General features: G+C 42.4%; 1 protein-coding gene across 1 annotated transcript in view; it reads right to left on the bottom strand.

The window, feature by feature from the left end:
* The window catches only part of skap1 (src kinase associated phosphoprotein 1), a 30,447-nt gene extending 11,099 nt beyond the window's left edge, over nt 1–19,348 (bottom strand). Inside the window, exons 1-9 of the mRNA XM_071512004.1 lie at nt 19,056–19,348; nt 17,392–17,497; nt 16,704–16,726; nt 16,337–16,453; nt 4,231–4,311; nt 3,746–3,829; nt 3,532–3,656; nt 3,086–3,149; nt 1,816–2,046 (exon numbers count right to left, since the gene is read on the bottom strand). Coding sequence (XP_071368105.1) covers nt 1,816–2,046; nt 3,086–3,149; nt 3,532–3,656; nt 3,746–3,829; nt 4,231–4,311; nt 16,337–16,453; nt 16,704–16,726; nt 17,392–17,497; nt 19,056–19,095 — 871 coding nt within the window. The 5' untranslated portion in view covers nt 19,096–19,348. The remainder of the gene's footprint in view (nt 1–1,815; nt 2,047–3,085; nt 3,150–3,531; nt 3,657–3,745; nt 3,830–4,230; nt 4,312–16,336; nt 16,454–16,703; nt 16,727–17,391; nt 17,498–19,055) is intronic.
* Between the last annotated feature and the right edge of the window lie 1,057 nt (nt 19,349–20,405).

The raw sequence follows: 20,405 nt of genomic DNA, 5'->3' as shown, positions 1-20,405 counted from the left end.
AGATCGTAATTTAGTTTGCAAAGAGTCCAAACATTTGTTCAGCGCTGTTCAAGTGCTGTAGAGAAGAGCATCCTTCAGTTGAGAGGCCACCGCTATGGGCCAACGGTTTCTATATCAAAGTGATTTAATTTTCCAGTCAATAAAATCAGTCATCAGCACCAGAGCCAATACCACCATCCCTCTGCATTCTCTCTGCAACAGAGCCCCGTTCAGCTCTGTGCGCCAACAAAATGGAGGGAGCTCATCACCTGGAAAATGATGCTTCAAACTTATTCAGCATTTCCCCGCCAGTTTAGCTATGTTGCAATAAAAAAACAAAAAAAACAAGGGTTCAGTTCTGCAAATTCTGAATGATATTTGCCATGCTATTAATGATAACACAACACTAGGAAAATGTCTAAATCTTTCATGTGAAAAATGAATGTTGGCAATTCTGACTGATTCTAACTGATTGGGTAATAAATGACAACCATGTTAACAGTAAAAAAAAATCAAAAGTCTGATCAATTAACAATATACAGTCATTGCAAAGACTACTAACCATGGATATGATATATATTTTTTTTTTTTCATGATTTCAGGTTCTTCAAATACAAACAAAGGCACTTTTCCTGCCCTTTGTTGTCCTGATCCCTGAAAAAATCATTTAACAGTATCCAATCACTGTAGAGAAGTGAGAGAAGTGGTAAGTGACCAAAGAGAGGGGCAGAATGATTGATAAGTGAAGGGGTGAGAAAGTGAACGAAAGAGCCTGTCATTCGATATGCCATCTGTGGTCAGGGTCTGTACCCCTTCCCAGATGGCTTTGTACGCCAGTATGACAGTCCGAAGACTGATTTCCCTCTCACCAATGATTTTGGCAAAGGTAATGTACTCACTGAGTGAAACAGAATCTTGATGTATCTTATTTAATAGAAAGGGTGATGGACGATGGCCCTGAAAAGATCAGATCATCCCCTTTGTCCTTCTCAGGATCTTGTAGCCACCCTGACACATGGGACTGTACTCCTCCTCTGTAGGGAGTTGGGTGGATTTGCTCCTAGACAGTTTTGCAACGTCCTCAATCAAACTCTAATATCTATTAAAGATGTGACATTAAGAGGACCAGAACTATTTTAAGCCCTGAGAAATACAGTTTTTACTTCCTTTCAGCTAAATTGCCGTTGCTAGGCAATTTTAGCCAAAACTCTGCTTCGTGGATTGAATTGTAGGCTATTTGTTGCCTGGCAACATTAGCTAATTGAAGTTTATATCAGAGGGCATTCAGGATTACTGGGCTCTTGCTGATTTCAACAACATAACTGTTTCTAAATAGATAGCTCTGTCCCCAGTAATTAGTAAGATTGGGAGAGGGACCAGGGGAAGCTGATCTCTAGATCTCTCTTCCCCTTAAAGCCCTGTGTGGTTCTGTAACAGCCTCCTCAGCCCTGACATGCTTATTAGTGTTGCTTGATTTATAATGAGTGATCAGCCTGGGAGTTGCAGTGATAGGGAGGCACCTGGCAACACAAACATCACAGCCAGGGAAGGTTATCACAGCCATCTACTGGGTGTTACAAGAATCCCTTAGGGCTTGAGTGTGTGTGTGTGTGTGTGTGTGTGTGTGTGTGTGTGTGTGTGCGTGAGAGAGGCAAAGAGGGAGACTGTCCAAATGTGTGTGTGTGTGTGTTTGTCTGACTGAGTATCACAAGCGTATGTGTGTGTAGCACGTATCTGACTTCCTGCCTATTTATCTGTGTGTGTGTCTGCTCTTAAGTGTGTGTGTGTGTGTGTGTGTGTGTGTGTGTGTGTGTGTGAGGTAACCATGTCCCATACCTGGCAGCACCTCATAGATATCGTCCTCCTCCTCCTCCTCCTCATCGCCCCCTCTCTCCTGTCCCCCTCGCCTGCCCCTCCACTCCTCCTGGCTGCTCTGGGAGGCCTGGGCAGCACCGGGCCGCGGCGGGGGAGGGCCGGTCACCCCTTCAATGTCATCATAGGTCTCCTCTTCCTCCTCCTCTTCCTCTTCCTCGTCGTCATCAAAAGGGATGAAGCTGGAGCTGAGATCTATCAGGGACGGAGACACAACGTGATCGGCGGTGTTAGTGGAGCGGTGGAACACAGCGCGGCACAGAAGGCGCACACGTGCATTAAAGGGACAGCAAGAGAAATGTTGAAGGCATCCTGGTGGCACAACAGGCTGGGACACGTGCCATATACTAGTGATGACTAGCATCATTGTGGTTTTGGATCCGGCTCTTGACATGTGTCGCATGTATCTTCTCTGTCTCTCTTCTGTTCATTGTTAAAAGCAGAAAAGCCATAAAAAGCAGAAGTTCACATCCACTGATTAGTAGACAAATCTATATGTTAAAAAAGAACACAAAAGACAGCCTTGCTCTCGACCACTTAATGTGAATTCAGGTGGTGAAGAGCGTGAATAATCGTCCGTAAATCTCGTGGATCGGACTGGGTTTTGTAGTGAAACGGGGCCGGAGGGAACTGAGACAAACTGCCAGGTGTCTGTTACTTCCCGCAAATCAGTGGCCCGGTCTGAGCCCATTTTAGAGCAGAAGATGCACAACTGCTCGCTCAGATGGAGGAGCGGTCTGATTGCAGGCGACTGGCCACTGCAACACAGGGTATCAGGTCCCCCGCCATACACCATCGGCCGGGCAGAAATCAATGTCACTGGAGGATAACCAGAACGTCTACCAATCAATTTCCCGTAAGTTGGAATTCGGTAGGAGGGTTAGGGGTGGAGGGTTGGGGTGGGGGAGGAGGGCAGGAGCACTGGAGCTACATGGTGGCGCGCATGACACAGACGGTTGGTGACGTGTCGAATGAGGAGGTTCAGAACTCGTCTGATTGGCTGGGCTGGTAGTGATGGATAGAGTTGTTTTCATCTGAATCAGAGATGAAAAAGGGCTCCCTTTCATTTCTGACCTTTCTGCCCCTCCGAAACACAAGCAAGCATTGGGAAAACGGTGGGTGGGTGGGGGGGGGGGGGAGCTTGGACAATTGAGTAAACTATTGTTCTCCTTTAACTTTATTTTCCAATTAGCTTATGTGTTTTTTAAAAAAGTAAGAGGACATGACGGCTTACCTCTCAGTACGAAATTGATCTGGGCCACCCATTCTCTGGCCTCTCGAGGACTGCTGGCAGTGAACTGGTGGGAAAGAGTGACAATAATACCATGATTATCATATGACATCTACAGTAAGGGAGCATTTACACAGGGACAAAAGATCTGATTTTTGACTCTTTGTAGCACAGATATTATCTCTTCCTGGCTGTCTAAACATAACAAATCCAAATTTTCCCTGTTGAGATAGCTATGAAATTATCAGGTCCGTGCCACAGATGGTTTAAAATCAGATGCTCTGTCCCCATTTAAATATAGACTAAGACACATAGTGTGAAACTGTCAATCCTTACTGAAACAGTGTTATGCACAAGCAGCATGTGCCATTTGCCATGCCACTCACAAAACAAAGTCTATTAAAAAATATGACACATTTTCAATTACTGCATATTGTGATTATACCCACCTGGTAGGTCCGCCGTCCTGGGGCACTGAGCTCGAAACAGGCATTTTTTTTAGAGTCTTTGCGTAGGTTGGCCACCAGCTCGACTGTATAGCCATTGATATAGAATGAACCCTTCTGCTGTTTGTCTGTGAAGAAGAGTGAGCATGGTAGAATCCTATTTGATTTGATTTAAGTTGCTCAAATGTGTCTGTATGTGTTAGCATTTCAAACAAACCTTTTTCATTCCCAAAGTAGTAGAATATTGTGTTGTTCAGGACACACCATCTCTTTTGCCACTCTGAGCCGAAGAAGCTGTGGTCTAAATTATAAACATACACTGTTAGCACTGAATACACAACAAAATGTGAAATACCATATATGCAGTGGGTTATTCATGTGTATATCCTTAGATATATCCTTTGCACATATATATTTCTAAATACTTTTCATGGTTTATTTTATTCTACTTAGATGCCAGATGGTTGAATTTTGGCGTGTAGGACATTGGACAATACAATTAGTCAGACAGAAAGTTAGGGCAAGTAACTGAAGTCAATTTAGTATACTTTTTAGTGATAAATAATTTACAGTATTGTCACACTATTAGAATTATCCCAATGCTGTAAACCCCACCCATTTGGTACTCCAAGTAAGTTAAAACAAACAGTCAAATAGTATTATTTGCGAATACTATTTAACCCAGGTCTGATATTGTGCTACCTCGTCGTTTCTTTTCCAAGTAGCCTTGCTTCAAGATGTTGCTGAGATCCTGGGCCGCCACGCTGGGGATTTCCTCAAAGACTGTGAACAGAAGCAATGGACACTGTGGTCTGTCAATGTGTTCCCAATGAACTCCTCATTAAGAGATACTTAATAAGTTCTTAATTCCTGCATAGAAATAGGCCCCAAGGCAACACACATACCACACACACAGACACACAGACACACACACCATGAACATAAAGTCTCCTAAGCTGTGGATCAAATACACCCCTGCCTAGGCTTTAGGAAACTGGGATCAATACATTTACAGTGCTGCTGAGCACTGCAGTCCATACATCTGCTCACACTGCCCTTTTAATGGGAGCGACCTGCCTGTGGGAATTCAAACAACCCTCTCCAATCTGCAAAGTCACATTTTTAGCACTATAGAACAGTGGCATAACTTGAGCTTAAGTAAACTAGTGCAGTTGTTAGGCAAGCAATGCACAATATATTTTACATCATATTTAACCTACTGATGCCAGAAAGGATTGGTATTTATCAGCTTACTTTTGAGGTTCTAACAAGAAATAAGCTTACGTCTCCCGTTTTCTATCCTTAGCCATTAGTGGGGAAATTGCAAGACTGACCCCAGGTCAGCTTCAAGGGCCATCTTCCGCCCTACGCCTCATCGGGAGTACCTGGCTTTTCCACGTGTCAAAAACAAAGCTCAGCTTCCTCTCGATTCATTAGTCATCAGGCATTAGCCTTACAAGGAGAAAAGCAGAGGGAGAGCAGGAACCGCCTTTTTAGTTTGAAATACAGGAACAATTTAAAGTCCATTTACACTAGTCAGTGTGACACCCCATTCAGACGGCTGATGACAAGGGAAAATGCCTGGAGTCTATCCGCTTTGAAAAGGACCTGTTTAACTGCTAGGAAAACCAAACATGTCATACCGTAACTGGGTCCTCTAGTTTAAACAAAGCGGATCCCCCAACATTAGACAAATAGGAACCTCTTTCTCATTCATAAAATCAGGAACATGAAAAAGCTTGCCGGCTGAATGCCTAATCCTACTCCTGTGTGATGTCTTGTTGTTTTCAGGGCGTTCCCTTGTCAGAATTCAGTGTGGGTTTTTTTGTTTTTTTTTCAAATTACCTTGATCTAGAGAATGACACAAAGCAAGCTGATGTTTGTTGCTTTCTTGTTTTTGCTCAAGTAACATTCCAGAGATTTATGCATCAAGTTCAGACCAATCCAGTGTGTGATCCGATAACCCTGCACCGCTGCAGCTCGTGGGCCTGACAGATGAGCGGGTCACTCCAGAGCAGCGCCCCAGACACCTCACGGCACTAACGCACTCACATATCATCAGCCTGCCTTTGTGGATGGACTGACTGGTGACACTATAAATACAGAGGTGCTAAGGACTGTTTTGTCAAAGAGAACCTGATTCAGTACATCATAACAAACAGCGATCATTAGGCTCCTCCACCTCATCCATCCGCCGGCAGTCCGTCCATTTTTCTGGGCCTGCTTCCCTGTTGCGGCCCTCTTCTAATCCCCTCATCCGTCTGCCTCCCTCGCTCTTCATTTATCTCAAAGGTCGAGCCCGGTTAATAGATGAGGAGGTACAAAATCAACACGGGATCACTCTGATCTGCTTGAGTCAATAAACATTACACATTCGTGCGTATGTTTAGCACTTTAACACGGGAAGACATGACCTCACTCGACTCTCTCTCTTTGTATGAATCTGAAACGCTGGTAAAAATGGACTGAGTGGACGCAAATTCCACGGGCGTAAAGGGAGGCGTACTGAACGGAGAAACATGAACACTATAGTTCACGATTCTTCCACAGGGTAGCAGCACAACCTAAAAGCATATACTGCTTACTGCAGTTCACTGAAGTCCTTCCATGCCCTTGATCCCACCCTCAACAAAAACAGAATCTGATTGGCCCAGGGTGAACAATGTCTCTTTTAATCAAATAACACACTAACACCTCTTTGGGACCAAAGAAATTTTAAGTGGATATTCAGAGGTAATGTTATTTGAAAACGTGTAATTTAGAGCGTTAAAAACCCAACAATCATCATGGTGTTTGAATTTTGAGTTTGAGTACAGGCACAGAGAGACACATTAATGCATCTAATTAGGGCCTCATCAAAATCGCAGACAGACGGCACTCTTTCATAAAAATCATAAATTGCATTATCAATTATTCAGAGCAATGCCACGACTTCATTTTCATCCCTTTTGCTTTTTAATTAGCACCATCCACAGCTTTGGTATTGACATTAATTTGATGGCAATTTATTGATATTTCAGCATAACCTATTTAGCTTTTAGCTGAGTGCAATTACCAACGGAGAGAGGCAGATAAATGGAATGCTCCAGTCACGTAGCGTGTTTAGTAAATCAAGGTGAGGGCCTGCTATAGGCCAGGCTAACTGAATCTAACTGTTCTCAATGGTCATCAACCAGAAAAGATTTGAGTCACCCCATTTCCAAATGGGAGAAAACAATCAATAGAAATTGACCAGAGATATGTGTTTAATTGATCCGGGCAAAGGAACATTTCCAGAAGAAACCTGACCTGTGTGATGTTAAGTGCTCTGTTTTAGTTGCCTTCCTGAACTTGCTTTAAACTCCGGGGATACACAACAATGCATCTGAGCTGCCAGCGGTTTGCCACGGCCGCAATCTCTCATTTGGTTATTCACACTCTCTCAGCATGGTGTTATGAGCTCAGCAGTTGATCCCGCAAGAAAAGGCTGATTTATGTTAGCATGACCAGAGGGAGTTAATGTATTCTCTCATTAAAATCCACTTTAGTTAGGCTGAAAGTCAATCAAAGGCTGGGCAGAGAGTGAATCAAAATGAAGGGAAATGGTTGGGTGGGAGGACTAATATGTTACATTATATCTAACTGTGGTCATAATGCAACAAAGATGTTATGAAAACACGAAAATGCTCAAAAGTAAGGTTGATGATGCTGCAGAAGAAGAAAATGCTATGGAAACAACAGAGGGAGCGTAAAGGGAAGTGAGCAGTAGCATCTTTTCTTTGAGACAGTGGGAAGGCGAGGAGAGGAGAGACGGTTCTGATGGGGTTCAATCCCAGCAGCGGTACATGTGGTTTCAGAGGCAGGGGTCTTACCCACTACACCATCTCAGGTACGGAAAGACAGATTTTGCCTTTTCAATCCAGATTGTATAGAGAAAATAACAATAGATTACCAGCAAAACAAGGTATTTGCGTGTATCAACTATTAAGACGTGAACAAATGAACAAAATATTCTCCAGTTACAATGTACACTTCATGATTAATACACCTAAACAGGAGTGTCTGGCCCAGGTCGAATGGATCAAAGGAGTAGGTGACTCAATAATATACTCCCTCGCAGCACAGGTAGGGATCAAGATTAGCTAGTTATCATATGTTTTCTTTCTCCTCTGCTTAGTCCTTGAGCGCGGGGGCTTTCACAGTGCCTTTCGATGCAAGAGGTATTGCATTGAATGCAGCATCAGGGGGCAGGACCTGACCCCCGCGTGAACTCTGCTGATGAGGTGAAACAGAAGGCAGAAAGAGGCTCCCCGGCCCTGAGGGGGCTGCAGGGAGGAATGCTGCTGATTCTACAGACGAAGCGAGCGAGACCGCAATCCTCTCCGATACTGTCCTTGATTAGGAAAAAGGATTCACTCAGTGCACCTTCACCCAGCCGGCGCTCAATCTGCGCACAGGCCGAGCTAAATTGATACATTTTTCCTCATTACAGTGGGAGGCCTTTGCTGTGCGTCCCTCCAGCGAGGCGGCCATCAGAGGGGAGGAGAGAGACAGAGAGGCACTGAGGTTAAGGGCAGAATGTCTTCCCTGCCCTCCAATTCTCCCCCTGATTTGATTAGGACTTCAGTCATCGATACATAAACCGTGTATAGAACCCCCTAATGCATGTGTTTGAGCCAAAAAAAACATGCAGTGCATTATATCAGTGTGCCTGATGTGTGTGTGTGTAGCATCTAATATCGTTTAATGAGAATGGGAATTTATGCAGGAGTGTGTTTTGGATTTCTTTTTTTTTTTTTGACCGGGGAGGTCAATGAGGTTAAACAACAAATCTCAGTCTCTGGCTTAGGATAAAAGATTGTAGCCTTTATTAGAATAAAACAGAATAGAATAGAAGCTTTACTGTACACAAAGGATTCGGGTAAATATTAAACATGACAGTTTTTCTCAGAGGTTTTCTTGAATCATTGGAATACTGGAAATTTAGTTAGGCTGGCAACTTTAATAACATCTGGAAAAATCAAGTGTTTGCCCAAGTTATTTTCTGAGTTACTCTGTTACTCTTGATGTCATCTGGAAGAGAGAAAAAAAAAGCGATGTTTCCATGTCCTGTGTAGGAATATACGTCAAGTCATTCTAGGCTCCGCTCCGTTCAGTTCCTACATTCAAAAATCATAGGCTGGCCACTGTAAAGACACTAAGGGGCTAAATTTACTATGTGACATCGGCTTCCCCCTGGGCAGCCATAAGCAGTGTCTACAGCGACCCTGAATTTCCCTTTTGTAGATTTACTACCACTATTCAAATGCTTAACTGCAGATACAATGATCCTCTAATCGCAGGGGATGGTTTTCAGCTGCTTCACTGACACCGACAAAAAACTGTAGTAGGAATATAAATACCAACAATGGAGGAGTTTGGGCCCACAGGAGAGCCTGCATGTCGGTGATAAAAACGGGATATAACACAGTCAATGAGAGAGCCTAGAGGGAAAAACACTCAAAGAAAATCAACACACTAAACCTCTGAATGTACAGTTATTGCAACTTTAAAATGCTTTTATTGTATCCCCTAAAATGCCCTAAATATAATTTTAGCAATAATGGTAACTAAATATGTTCACAAGCTCCATGTTATTGCACTGTGTAGTCTGAGCCGTAGCTCATGCCTATTACCTATTTATATAATCACTGTTATTTTATAGAGTCACTGCTGTTACATATTGTGCCAATAAACAACTATGATTCTATTTTTTTTTTTCAGCAAAATGCCTCACTTTTATCAAGCAAGCCCAGAGGCAACAGGTGTTACAGAAAAATGATTTTAGCATGGAAAATAAAAAAAATAAAAAGCTGTTTTTTTAATACAGACAAAAACTCATGGAAATCAGTACTTAACTTAAATCTGATGTGATGTTTATTGCTTAGGGTCACTGATAATTAAGCACATGCAATTACATTTTTGATTAATCAAATAATTGCTGAAGGAAATTTAAAAAAATATTGGGGTTCATTAATTAACACTTAATTCAAAACAACTGATTAGTTACTATTTCTGAATCTCTGAATTATAAATGGATGATTATTCGTTTGTGCATTTTTTTCCCCATTGAATGAAACCCTAAATTTTCCTTTTGTTAGTTTATTCTTAAAATGTGCAGGAGACCTGTCATTAATATGATATATTCATTATTGATTTAGCAGTCTTCAAATCAGTCATCAATCAACAAATATGACTGATGGCTGAATAATTACTTTAGAGTTGTCCTTGTACTGAGCAGTGTCAAATATGTTGTGATTCTTTTAGGCTTTTCTATTTTGATAAAATACAACAAATAATCTTTATTTTGAGAGGGCTGCAATAAGTGATTATTGTAAAACTGAGTATGTATTTTGTGAAATAAAACTTTTTAGGTATTATATACGTATTTGACAATCTCAGGATAATAAAATCCAAATAATTGTGAAAATAGGATTTTATCATTATTATTTATATTAAAACTTTTTGTTTTGGAACATCTTTGAATAACTGATAAACAAGAATCAGAATTGGCCTCGCACCACTTTTTACATTTGTAGGAAAACAGTAAAACAGCGTGTACAATAACAACTGCCACAGACGTCATCTAAAAATTATTTTGTGGCAACATGAAAATGAGCGCGTCGGAAAATGCAATGCATTACAAAACAGAAACGATGACAGTTGTTTCACTTCTTTTTTTTGGTTTTGTTTTGTTTTTTCATGAATTCAATAATGTCACTTTTGATACAAATGTATTTGGGGTTTTTTTTCAGTTATGTTTGTACATATTATTTACTATTATACCAAACAGCAAGCAAAATTATAATCAGCAGCACTGAGCACATGCAAAATAAAGCAAAATAGGGAAATCTACTATATCACAAAAAAGTAATTAAACATGTTTGTCTAAGTCTAGCATTAAATCAGTGCTGTCCCTTAAATCCTGATATGTGTTGTTAGGAATTCATACATTGTTAATTAAGTTAATTATTTAAATGTATAATTGTTTTGTGTGAGATAAAACAGAAGTACAGTTTTCATACTGCCATACTGCCGAAAAGGACAAAGTTCCTGCACAACAATAAAATGTGTTCCCCGTCCAGTGGCTTCTTTTCCCCACAAACTGATTACCATTCCATTCCTTGAGATAAGCTAACTTACGACACGGGCCACTATAAATCATTGGTAATAATTTCCATTGTAGATAAGCAATCTTCCAACAGCATACAAGCGCACAGCAACCCTGTCCTACTTGGCACACACACACAGTGCTGACTTCTCCCAGCAGTGCGGGGATCCCGGCGAAAAGAGGGATGCATCCTCAACATCCTCGAATAACTCCACAAGGGCATGTTAATGACCTTAAAGTGCTACATTACAGCAACAATTAAACAGAGGGATCCCAGAGGCATTGGGAGCTGTCGTGTCACTGTCTGTGTACAGGCCAACACATCTCTCCCATCTCCATTTATTTCCCTAAGAAATCAGCGGGGCCACCTGGGCTTGGCATTGAAACTTCATTCATCTCCAGAAATGGATTCCAGTGGAGGGCAAAATCAAATTCTCATTTGCAAGGCAGGGGGAGAAAGAGAGGGAGTGAATGCAGGAGGTACCTGGGAACGCTAACCTCTGGGTGAACCCGCTGCATCTGATAGTTTTGCTATTTGTCTGTGACATTGACAGCTCTGGGGGAGATTAGGAGCCACCCTGCCCCAGCTTCCCACTTTGCATTCTGCCTATGTGCCTCTTTACAGATGGACTGCCGCACATTTACCTTCGCCTGTTTTCCCTGGGTTTCAACACAACGCTTACACCAGAGGCAAAGAGGGGATGTAATTATATGCAATGCAACAATAAAACAAAGCAAATGAGGGAAAAGCTGTATCAAAGGGCTTACAACGGGGAGGATGCAAGAAACTACATGGCATGGCTTTTGGTGGGGGTGAAGCCGGAGATGAGAGTGATGGATGCCCTTCGGTTAAATACGTCCAAATCCCCCCTTCAAGCCTCTCTCTTCTTGCCAGGCAGTGTGAGTGAGTGTGTGAGAGAGAGTGTACAAGATTAATAGTGTAAACAGCGAGGGAGAGAGGGTGCAGAGGGAGAGAGCGAGGGAGAGAGAGAGAGGGAGCCGGGAGAGAGAGAAAGAAAAGACTATCAGCATCTGCAGCAGCACAGTAGCCCTAGGGGAATAGTGTGAACTTTTGAACCCTGATGGCAAGCAGTCGCAGCGATGCACAGAGCCTGCTCCTGCCTCGTAATGTGTGTGTGTGTGTGTGTGTGTGTGTGTCTCTCTCTAGAAAAGCAGAGAGGCAGCAACGGAGGGAGGGAAGGAAAGGAGAGTGAAGGAGAACGAGGAAGAGTGGAGGTCATTAACATATCCCTCGCTTCCTTGCAAACGAGCAGCCGCTATCCAAATGTCACGAAATCCATACACCGATGAACACAAGTGAAAAATTAATCTCCAGGCAGATATTCTGATGGATGGATACAGTAGATGGCTATCTCCAAGTCCAAAGAAACTTGGTGACTGATGGGCTTTCTGTGACAGGAAGGCCAATCATTCAAACAAACTCCGGACCGAGTTCAGACAGGTCACAGGTTGGCCAAGCAAGAGGCCAAGGGTCAGAAGTTCACTAAGTGGGTAGACAACATGGCCGCTGACCAAGAGAGCTGTGAGGAGATCAGATCCAAAATACTGACCAGGTGCTGGATATAAAACGAGAGGCAATGAAATAGGAACGCAGGGATTTATGCTACCTTAGTGGTTTTTACAGCAATGTTTCAACGTCAGCTGGTATTCATCCTGAATACAGTGTGCTTGTTCTTTCTTGTTTGCATCTCGTTTCCTTTTTATTTATTTATGTCCTTTGTTCCTCTGTAAAGCATTCGGAAACTTGCTCATTTTGTTAAAAGCGCTTCATGAATAAATTTGACTTCACACACTGACAAAGACCAGTTAACGTCAAAAACACTGCTGATTAACCCACTAAGGGAGCATCAATCCAATGAGCTGGCATCTTTTTTTCTATTTCACTGGCCAACAGACCCGGGTATACACCCTCAAAAGCACTTTACTCTATATGGCTTTTTCAAGGTTCAGCCAAAATGACAAAATTTAGATTTAATATTCTATTTACAGGCACAGTGTAATAATGTTGCTACTGTATATTGCTTCCTCATATTCAAATGAGAAATAGACCACAGAGACATAACTTCAAATTGGTTATCCTATTGCATTCTATTGCCAGTAATTGGTTTAGGAAATTGTGCCGGCACAGTAATCAGTGACAGGAGCCAGATTCCTGCATTCTCCAAATAGGCCTACACAACACATCACGTCTGCCTATATCGCAAACTAAATGATCTCCGAGACCATGTCAGATCATATAAATCAAAAGGATCAATAAACAAACACCAATCACACGCAAATAAAGTGACCTGATATGGATCTGGGAGAAAAATAACATGCATGTGAAATATGTGTTTTGTGAATAAATGATTTTAGGCCTTTGTCCACACCTGAGCAAATACAGGATTTAGGGTAGATCGTATGAACGGAATCATTACGACCACAAAGAAGAGGAGGGAGACGTATCGAAAGCGTCATCTCTCCTGCACGTCTCCTGAAACAAAGCTCTTCCTGCAGCGCTCTGTCATCTCTGCAGCTACCCAGCAAACATCCCCAAACGCCCAGCGGTGCTCCCCAATCAAAGAAAAACAAACAGGCCATTTCGACTTCGTAAACTTGACCTGCAAACAGCATGACGGGGCTAACAGCCCCACATCTCCGGCTGTCTCCCGGGGTCTTTCTACTTGTGTGCATGTGTGTGTGTGTGTGTGCATGTGTGTGCGTGTGTGTGTGTAAGAAAGAGAGATTTTGCACGTGTGTCAGAGAGAGAAAGAAGAATTTTGTGCACACATCTGTTTGTTTGTGGAAGAGAGATGGAAGGAGACAGAGTGTGAGAGGGAGAGAGAGAGAGAGAGAAGATTTGTGCATGCGTGTGTGGTGTGTGTGTGTGGGTGTGTGTGTGTGTGTGTGCATGCCCCAAATAGCAGAGAGAGAGAGAGAGAGAGAGAGAGAGGGTGCTGAAGGGGGCAGACGAGGCTGGGGTGAGGCTGCAGGCGCGGTCAGGTCACCGGTGCGGTCGGCGGGTGAAACTCAGTTCACATTACCATGCAGACACCCAGGCTAACAATGGAGGCTCCATCTGTTCCTGTCAGCCATTACAAATCTGGTGTCACCCAGTCCGCTGGAGACAACAGGCCACCGCATCTAATCAAACGGCGCAGGCTCCTCCTGTGTGTAAAAGCAGCCATCGACTTCACACTCACTCACTCTCTGGTTAGAGAACAGAGAGCGGAGAAGCCGAGGCAGGCAGTCGATTACCACGGATAATACCTCCTCCAAGTCACAAAGTCTCTATTGTGTACAGTAGAGTCGAATAAAAAGATACAATCAGAGTTGAGAGAGAAAACTCCCATTTGCTACCGTTTTCCTACCGCTACTCTCTAAATCACAAAATTATCCTCAGCTTTCACAACAAAGGTATTCTGCCGATTTCTGCAGGAAAGGAGTCACAAAACAAAATTCAATAAAACCAAACTGCAGCCATGGACAATTGTTCCTGCTAAAATGTCACTGATTTCATTAGGTGGTCATGTCATTATTTTCCACGAACACCCCCTCTTCCCTTGAAACGGACCGCCCAGCAGAAACGTGTGGAGCCACCTCTTTCAACTGGCAGTGAACAGAAAATGAACTATGAACTCCACATGCCCTTTAGTGAGGACACAGGCCATTCACCACGCTAACATGGTCGTAGTCACCAGCAAAAAAAAAAACAGACAGGGGGCTGTAACGTGCAAATCTTTCTTACAAAATGAAATGTTATGAATATTGATCTATCTATAAAATGCCTATTTTTAAAATGTGGTATTTTGTGTCAGGGCATCAGTGGATGATCGTGCAATTTCAATTGATATTCAAAGCAAGACGCTGAGAAAAGAAAAATAACATTTGGTGATACTGCTTTGTATTATCCACAATTTACATACTCGGCTATTTCTCACATTTTACACCAACAATAGCATGACGCCAGGTTCAAGCTGTAATAACTATCGCATTACCACAGTAACAGAAGGCTTACCCGGTAGTTGGACACGTTACCATCATAGGAATAATAGCCTCAAGGGATACTTTTAACCTTTTTATCGCTTGATTTTCTTTTTCCCCCCCAGAGGAATCGTGCCACAAGCATGTAGTTTCTGGTGTGTACTCTGAATTGCAAAAATCCTAAAAATGAATTATCATTGTCTTGTGGTCTATCTTCCTACCATCTGCCATGTTCTGTTGATTCTCTTTTCCCAAGTTGCAGAGACAGACTGCAGTTATTCAGAGGACGGAAGAGTTCATTAAGCCTATTCCAAATAAGGGTATAATTTTTGACTACATCCAGCTGGCATTAACTACCGGTACCACAAAATTACTGCGAACCACAACACAATATTTCCTTTCTGACTGAATAATTCCACATGGTTTCATCCCTACCAAAGGTGAGGAAAAAAAAAAAAAAAAAGAAGAAGAGCACAGGGTAGAGATGGGCACCCGAGGCACCCAAGTCAATAATGCCCACCTGCGGCATGTCACATCAAGGGCTATTAACTGTCGCATAGAGTCAGAAATACAAAAAGTCTGAGCGAGAGGGAGGGCAAGTCCGAGAAAGGAAGATAGAGAGAAAGATTGATAAAGGGAGAGAGGGATGGAACACACATGGCCCCTCAGGTACAGTGTTGTATTTCAAACCCGGTTGTGAAAGAATAGAGGGGCTTCGGGTCAATCAATCACTTCATTAGCCTGCAGCTACAATGTCTTCTCTCTGTGTGGGCCGCCTCCATGCCTCCCACCGTCCACACAGCTCCAAGGGGGAGAGACCATGGGAGAGACCAGGACCAAAGGCTCACCACTGGAGGGAGCTCTAGGTTACCAATCAGCTCTGTGTGAACCACCACCTCCCTCTCAAGCATCAGGGCGCCGTACCTGCAAACTGGCCGAGCAGGAGACGAGAGGGAGGAGTCACTGATGTCACCGGACTCGGACATTGAGGCAGCAGGCTGGCACAGGGAGAAATCTCACCAATCTGGTCTGTTTTTCATATTAAGAGGATGACTTGTAATAAAAAAAAATAAATAAACGTAGACCCGCACATCCTGAGGCAGGGTGCAGGTGAGTCAGGGAAGAAGCACCATGTCATGGATACAGTGCTTTTACGCTGCCATTGTGTAGTTATCTTACAGCAATGCCACACTGTCTCCTGTGACATCGACTCCTCCTTTTCACCGCCTCCTAGTTGGTGTAGGATTCCTCCTCTGCTTTAACTAGCGCACCGCACTCTCACAGCAGAAACACAACACATGTTCCTGAGGATAATATAGGCGTATATGTTACGTTCACTCTCAGGGATAACATTTCACACCCTTGTCCTTGGTTAGCCTGGATGGCATGAGCCAAATGCCACTGCACTAATATGCTACCACATTCACACACACACTACAGTGTGTGTGTGAATACACTCCTGCTAGAGGCCAAGTTTCTTCTTTTTTTTTTTTTAAATTGATGATGTGTAGAAAATGCCATCAGTGCTGCTTTGCCACACGCAGAACAAGGCCTTTTTTGACTCAGGATTGTGAGAATAAACTAGCTTAAGAACATTCACACACACACACACACACACACACACACACAGTGCCTCTCTCTCTCTTTCTCCCCCCACCACACACACACACAGAATCAGGCCTATTGTTTACTTACACTCAGGAGCTCCTTCATCCTGGTAGTCAGAGGCTACTGAGGCGTCATCTGAAGGGGCCGAGCGACCCAGACTGGAACTCTGGTTGTCATCAGAACTGTCTTCCTGCCTCGAGTCAGCTGAGTGTGTGTGTGTGCAAGAGAGAGACAGAGAGAGAAGGCAAGTGAGTAAGTAAAGCAAAACATGGGATAGACATAATTTTCAGCAATACATGATAAACCCTTCACTGATTTGTGCATTTAAGTCTGTCAGGGTATTTTTACACACACACACACACACACACACACACACGCACGGCTGAAGTAAACTCAGTCAGTATAGATACATATATGATACATGATGTAATTACTTCAGAGTATGACTACTTACATTGGGGGAATTCCTGAGGATTTCTGTGAAGTCAAAGTGAGCATAAATCAAAATCTTTTAGACTGAAATGCAACAGAACGTGTCTTTTTTGTGCTTTAGGCTTTCCGATTGGAGATCACTCAGCTGCAGCATTGCTTCTATTCAGTAATGGTTTCCTGCAATGAATACCACTAAACCACAAGTTTCTCTAGAGCACGCTAACCTTATCGTGCAATGCAGACAATAGCAGAGGAGATGGTTGTTTCCGGAATAAGCTATCACACTTGGCACAACAGCATCTTGTTTTTGGTTTCATCAACTGTTCACCAAGCTTGAAAAATCAAGTTAGATAACAGGATTGAATTATCATAATTGTAGGGATTATTTTTTAAGACCTTTAAAAACTTAGGCACAATAGATATGAGCAAGGATGTTTCAATTTCAGTTGAAAATACAATTCCTGCAAGCATAAGTCTCTAAGGTGACGCCATTAGGCTAAATGAGTTCCTTCCATGTAATGTAATGTAACAAACTGTGATTAAAGCAATTAAAGCAACATTTGAGTTCGTAAGAGGTATAGAAAGCAAAAAGTTGGATAATGGTGTCAGGAAAATTACAGTGTAACACTTCAGCAGTAAAGTAACCTCTTCTGCCTATTTCTACACATTGATTTAGTGCCGGTCCACTGCTTCCAGAGGTGAAATCCTACCTATTGTGGACCACCCTGAAGTTATTCAGCAAGATGTCACGCGTCTCTCTGGCATGTTCACTGAGGTTCTCATCCTGCAGGATGTCCGATACAAACAGCTCGCAGTCTGAGGGGAACAGAAAACACTGTCAGCATGGCAAGCCTGACGTGTTTTGGAGGACTTGTCTTTTCAGGCAGTGGCTCTCAACCTGAGGGTCGGGACATGATTCTGAGGGGGACAGAAAATTATTTAAAGAATGTGAAGAATTATATTCCTAACATACAAATATGTTATCAGGTTCATAATCTTTGTCAAATAATTGATATTTGAACCCTCCATACATCCTTCAATTATTAATCAAGATAAAATGTATAATTTGGTGTTGCTGATGGCCATTCGTCTTGCGCTTCCCCGGATCTGATGGCCACAAAATGGCATGCCTTTGTTTTTAGGTTCAAAAGTCAAAAAGGTTTGAGAACCACCGTCTTACAATATAAAGGGTATGTGGCATGATTAAGCTATTAAGCCCATAAAGGCCGGAAATCTTGTTGTTTTATGAACAACATTTGAGAAATGTGTCAACCAGGGGTATAGTGGAGGGTAAACCCAACTAAACTCAGTTTACCTACATTTTCATCTGTGAAATGGGGCTGAGCCACCATTTAAAGCTCATAAATATCATTATAATGCAAATTCATAGAATACATTAGATGAAATAGAGTCTCGCTGCTGTAAATTACATGAAAATTGACTCTTTCAAACAGCCTAGCCTTTTTTGTATATTTCTGGTTGTTTGTATAACGGTAAACACCAATGGAAGCACATGGTTTAACCGCCTTATAATTTTACCACTACATCACTTCCTCGGACCAGTCTGCTGAAAACATATATCTACTCTTGTCAAGTGGGGATCCAGGAGAAGTCGACCTTATCTCCTGACCCACAAATAAGAAACCAGGATCAACTCATGAACATTACATGGTCAAATATATGTAGAGAGGAAGAACTTGCAATCGACATACTAGGACCAACGTTCACCATGGCATTGAATTGCAAACTTGATTTCAAGTCATAGGAATATTCCAGACCAATGTTAAACCTATCTCCATGATGCTGCAGGCAAAACAGGATGGTCCACATTGTTATCTGATTCAATTTCTTTATTTCCTAATTCTTACATTACACAAATACACACATGCAAATGTTTATCCAAAGGCCTAGCTTTGCTAGCCTGGCAATGCATGCAAATGTAGTAAATGCCAGACTGCCGCTGTGTGGGGAAACGGTTTGTGTCACGAGACCAGGGTGAATGAGATACCAATCTATGAAAATATGGTTTTCTTGTATGTTCTCTGGAAGAAGACTGGTCTCATAACAGGCAATTGTACAGCATGAGGTTACAGGAGATGTGAGTATTTTCAGGGCCATTGAATAATGAAAAATGTGACAGTTCATGATTTTTTTAAGTTGCTAATTTATGTTCTCTTAACTGACAATATGTACACTACCGGTAGAATCATGTCTCTCTGTCTCTCTTTTACATTTCATATACAGTTATGATATACAGGCCTCCTTATACTGTAGTTACACTGATATATTTCATTACTATATTTTAATAACATGATTTAAAAATACAACAGTGTAACAAACAAGCATTATTAAGAGGAAAAAATACCAACAATACCTTCCAAAAGCCTCCTGATGTCCCCTGAGATCGTCCCCATTCTTAATTTTCACCTGTCCGATTCCAAACGCTTTAGTTCCCTGACTTTTCAGACTTCTCCAGGCTCTTTTATTTCGGCCTCTGCACACTTTGCTCTTTCATGAAGCAGTTGTACTTCACAAAGCAGCCTACACAAACCAAGCCTCTGTCATACTGTCACAGCTCTATGACAGAAATGGGAGCCTGGCACACAGACAAACTCGCATAGCAGCATCTAACCACCTGTGTCCTATTCCTCTGAACCTCAACTTCCGTGCATGCATCAAGATTTGCACAAAATGGGGTGGAGCAGGTGCAAGGATGACAACTTCCTCAGTGCTTGGGTTTCTCAGTCAAGGCTGACGACAGTGTGTGACTGACAGGGAGAAAACCTCACTGCCTGACCTATCAGGGTCACACATCCTGAGTAGGGGCCATGATCCTGTACATACCCAACTTTTAGCAGCGGAGATAAGCAAAACTGCCTGTGATAAGGATGGAAATAAGTGTACTACGAGGCTGCACTGCCAAAAATACATGCAGATTCTTGCGATAAATCCCAAAATCAACACCACACATCTAAAGAAGACTAGTGTTGAAACTTTGGGTGTGATTGTTGGCTGTTGACTCTTCAAGTAAATAAGCATAGTCTTTAAATGACAAACATTTCTGCCTCTCTTTTTGTGCTTCCTATAGATCTGGATGGGTATTTGTCCCATAACCAAATGGGAATAGATAACATAGATGATTGTTGGTAAAACTGACTTCACTGCAAAGGGAGTCCCTACATCAATGAAGTATCACATTATAAAAGAAAGCTGTCCCTCAATGGATTGAACAACAGAAATTAAAAACTGTAGAACAGTGAAATGCCCCTGTAGCATTATGTTCATGTCTGAGGTGGAACAAATGAGACTGAAGCCGGGTCTCCTGGGTAAGAAATAAAAAAAACATTAACAGCAAAAGGGGAAGGGGTTGCTTCAGCTGAAACAAGGTCTCCAAACCTTGGGGTCAAGACTCCATAGGGGGTCCCCTGATATGTAAATGGGCTCTGTAGAAAACTTCTAACCAAACTAAAATGGTTGAAATAATATCCAAGTGTCATTTCAAAAACACTGCACCTAACAGCTTTTAGGACAGCACAGAGAGAGAGCCAAGCACTCTGCCTGTATACAGTTGTCATTAATCAATCAGCTCACAGGAGCAGCTGCATTTCTGTTCCTCTGAGAAATGAAACATTGTTAAAGCACAAATAATCTTCTGCCTTTAATATGGACAATAAGGTTAATCTAACATACTCACTGTACATACACCCAATTGACATGTATGTAT

The sequence above is a fragment of the Centroberyx affinis genome, unplaced genomic scaffold (genome assembly GCF_046629955.1).
Source record: "Centroberyx affinis isolate AG114_WGS23_722 - 3 ecotype Tasmania unplaced genomic scaffold, CSIRO-AGI_Caff_v1 ptg006025l_1, whole genome shotgun sequence".
Lineage (NCBI taxonomy): Eukaryota > Metazoa > Chordata > Actinopteri > Beryciformes > Berycidae > Centroberyx > Centroberyx affinis.
The sequence above is the reverse complement of the archived record's forward strand: the minus strand, read 5'-3'. Positions and strand labels throughout refer to the sequence as shown.